This window comes from Phyllobates terribilis, unplaced genomic scaffold (genome assembly GCF_046119375.1).
Source record: "Phyllobates terribilis strain yellow unplaced genomic scaffold, ASM4611937v1 Scaffold_11__3_contigs__length_659146591, whole genome shotgun sequence".
NCBI classification, from domain to species: domain Eukaryota; kingdom Metazoa; phylum Chordata; class Amphibia; order Anura; family Dendrobatidae; genus Phyllobates; species Phyllobates terribilis.
The window spans coordinates 643,129,062-643,132,217 of NW_027362771.1; the positions used below are offsets into that span (position 1 = coordinate 643,129,062).

General features: G+C 49.0%; 1 protein-coding gene across 1 annotated transcript; it reads left to right on the forward strand.

Annotated features, from left to right (window-relative positions):
• The first annotated feature begins 639 nt into the window (after window positions 1–639).
• LOC141165461 (olfactory receptor 5AP2-like) lies at window positions 640–1,691 on the forward strand. Its single transcript, XM_073651058.1, has one exon. It carries the CDS (start codon window positions 646–648, stop codon window positions 1,573–1,575), a length of 930 nt encoding a protein of 309 aa, XP_073507159.1. The 5' UTR covers window positions 640–645; the 3' UTR covers window positions 1,576–1,691.
• Window positions 1,692–3,156: the final 1,465 nt, after the last annotated feature.

Below are 3,156 nucleotides of genomic sequence, written 5' to 3' on the forward strand. Positions count from 1 at the left end.
TCCTGTGACTCTTAGTGGCGTGGATAACGAGCCCTGTGACTCTTAGTGGCGTGGATAACGAGCCCTGTGACTCTTAGTGGCGTGGATAACGAGCCCTGTGACTCTTAGTGGCGTGGATAACGAGCCCTGTGACTCTTAGTGGCGTGGATAACGAGCCCTGTGACTCTTAGTGGCGTGGATAACGAGCCCTGTGACTCTTAGTGGCGTGGATAACGAGCCCTGTGACTCTTAGTGGCGTGGATAACGAGCCCTGTAACTCTTAGTGGCATGGATAACGAGCCCTGTGACTCTTAGTGGCGTGGATAACGAGCCCTGTGACTCTTAGTGGCGTGGATAACGAGCCCAGTGACTCTTAGTGGCGTGGATAACAAGCCCTGTGACTCTTAGTGGCGTGGATAACGAGCCCTGTGACTCTTAGTGGCGTGGATAACGAGCCCTGTGACAGCGGTGTGGGTGATGGCCCTGACTCTTAGCTGTGTGGATTATGGGCCCCATGACTCTTAGCTAACAGTCACAGAGCTTGTCACTCACACCATTAAGAGTTATATGACCTTTCACCCACAGGGGAAAATCTCCTGGCCCCTCACCCATAGGTCTTCCTTCATATATTTGTTCAATGTCTCATTTTCCCAATTACAGAGTACAATGGACGCCACCAACCAGACACAAGTTGCAATGTTTCTGTTTTCTGGACTGACAGACAACGAGAGGCTCATCCCGTTCCTCTTCACACTTTTCTTGGTGGTCTACACAGTGACTGTAGTGGGTAACATTGGTATGGTGGCTCTTGTTCATTTCTCCACCACCCTTCACGGCCCCATGTACTACTTCCTGTCTTATCTCTCCATGGTTGACCTCTGCTACTCCTCAGTGGTGACTCCCAAGATGCTTTTCGACCTGCTTTCCTCGGTGAAGTCTATATCGTTCACCGTCTGTGCCCTGCAGCTCTTCTTCTTTGCCGCCCTGGCGGTCACTGAAGCTCTCCTGCTCTCGAGTATGTCATACGACCGGTATGTGGCCATCTGTCACCCTCTCCATTACGTCTCCATAATGACCAGGAGCAAATGTCTGGGCCTGGTTCTCCTCGCCTCTTCCATTGGCTTCTTACAGTCAACAGTGCAAACTGGCTGCATCTTCCATCTCCAATTCCATGGGCCAAACTTATTGGACCATTTCTACTGTGACATCCCTCCACTCCTCGCATTATCCAGCTCCAGCACCCTACTATGTGACATGGTGACCGTCTTCTTCACATGTTCCTGTGGGATCGGCTCTTTGGTGACCGTCTTGGTCTCATACACGCTGATTATCTCCTCCATCCTGAGGATGAAGTCTACCGAGGGCCGGAAGAAGGCCTTCAGTACATGCTCTTCCCATCTCACTTGCGTCTCCATCTTCTACGGGACAGTCTTCTTCATCTACCTTCGTCCCCCAGCCACAGGATTTGGTAAACGAGACAAGGTGGTCTCCGTCTTCTACTCAGTCATGATACCAATGCTAAACCCTCTTATATACAGCTTAAGGAATCGGGAAGTGAAACGGGTGATCGCAGAGGCCGTGCGGAAATACCCCTGAGGCAACAGGGACTCTGAGCTCAATGGTCCTAGAGGTTTCTCCGAAAAACGAATGGAACCCAACAAGGCAGCGACAGGCCAATAGAAAGGAAATATACGTCCATAACACCAGCTCATGCTTTGCCAGATGGCAAGAAAACCTCTACTCAACTTGGGGGAGGCCACAAGAGGAATTGAAATATATCTCAATTAGATCAATGGCCGAAAGTGAGGATATCCACTCACAGAAAAGGGTAGTTCCACGAATATCCCCATTGAAGACATTCACATCTGATTGGGGCTCTGCAAAACAAACAACTAAAGCGGGACCATTCTCAGAAAAAAAAAAACACCCAGAACATAGCCCTGAGGCAAAGATACTGCAGTTGCATCCCCCTCCTGTGATGATTATACTGTATACTGCAGCTGCATTCCCCTCCTCTGTGATGATTATACTGCAGCGGCATCCCCCTCCTCTGTGATTATACTGTATACTGCAGCTGCATCTCCCTCCTCTGTGATGATTATACTGTATACTGCAGCTGCATCCCCCTCCTCTGTGATGATTATACTGTATACTGCAGCTGCATCCCCCTCCTCTGATGATTATACTGTATACTGCAGCTGCATCTCCCTCCTCTGTGATTATACTGTATACTGCAGCTGCATCCCCCTCCTCTGTGATGATTATACTGTATACTAGAGCGGCATCCCCCTCCTCTGTGATTATACTGTATACTGTAGCTGCATCCCCCTCCTGTGATTATACTGTATACTGCAGTTGCATCCCCCTCCTCTGTGATTATACTGTATACTGTAGCTGCATCCCCCTCCTTTGTCATGATTATACTGTATACTGCAGCTGCATCCCCCTCCTCTGTGATTATACTGTATACTGCAGCTGCATCCCCCTCCTCTGTGATGATTATACTGTATACTGCAGCTGCATCCCCCTCCTCTGTGATGATTATACTGTATACTAGAGCGGCATCCCCCTCATCTGTGATTATACTGTATACTGCAGCTGCATCCCCCTACTCTGATGATTATACTGCATACTGAAGCTGCATCCCCCTCCTCTGTGATTATACTGTATACTGCAGCTGCATCCCCCTACTCTGATGATTATACTGTATACTGCAGCTGCATCCCCCTCCTCTGTGAAGATTATACTGCATACTGTAGCTGAATTCCCCTCCTCTGTGATGATTATACTGTATACTGCAGCTGCATCCCCCTCCTGTGATGATTATACTGTATACTGCAGCTGCATCCCCCTACTCTGTGATGATTATACTGTATAGTGCAGCTGCATCCCCCTCCTCTGTGATTATACTGTATACTGCAGCTGCATCCCCCTCCTCTGTGATGATTATACTGTATACTGCAGCTGCATCCCCCTCCTCTGTGATGATTATACTGTATACTGCAGCTGCATCCCCCTCCTCTGTGATGATTATACTGTATACTGCAGCTGCATCCCCCTCCTCTGTGATTATACTGTATACTGCAGCTGCATCCCCCTCCTCTGTGATTATACTGTATACTGCAGCTGCATCCCCCTCCTCTGTGATTATACTGTATACTGCAGCTGCATCCCCCT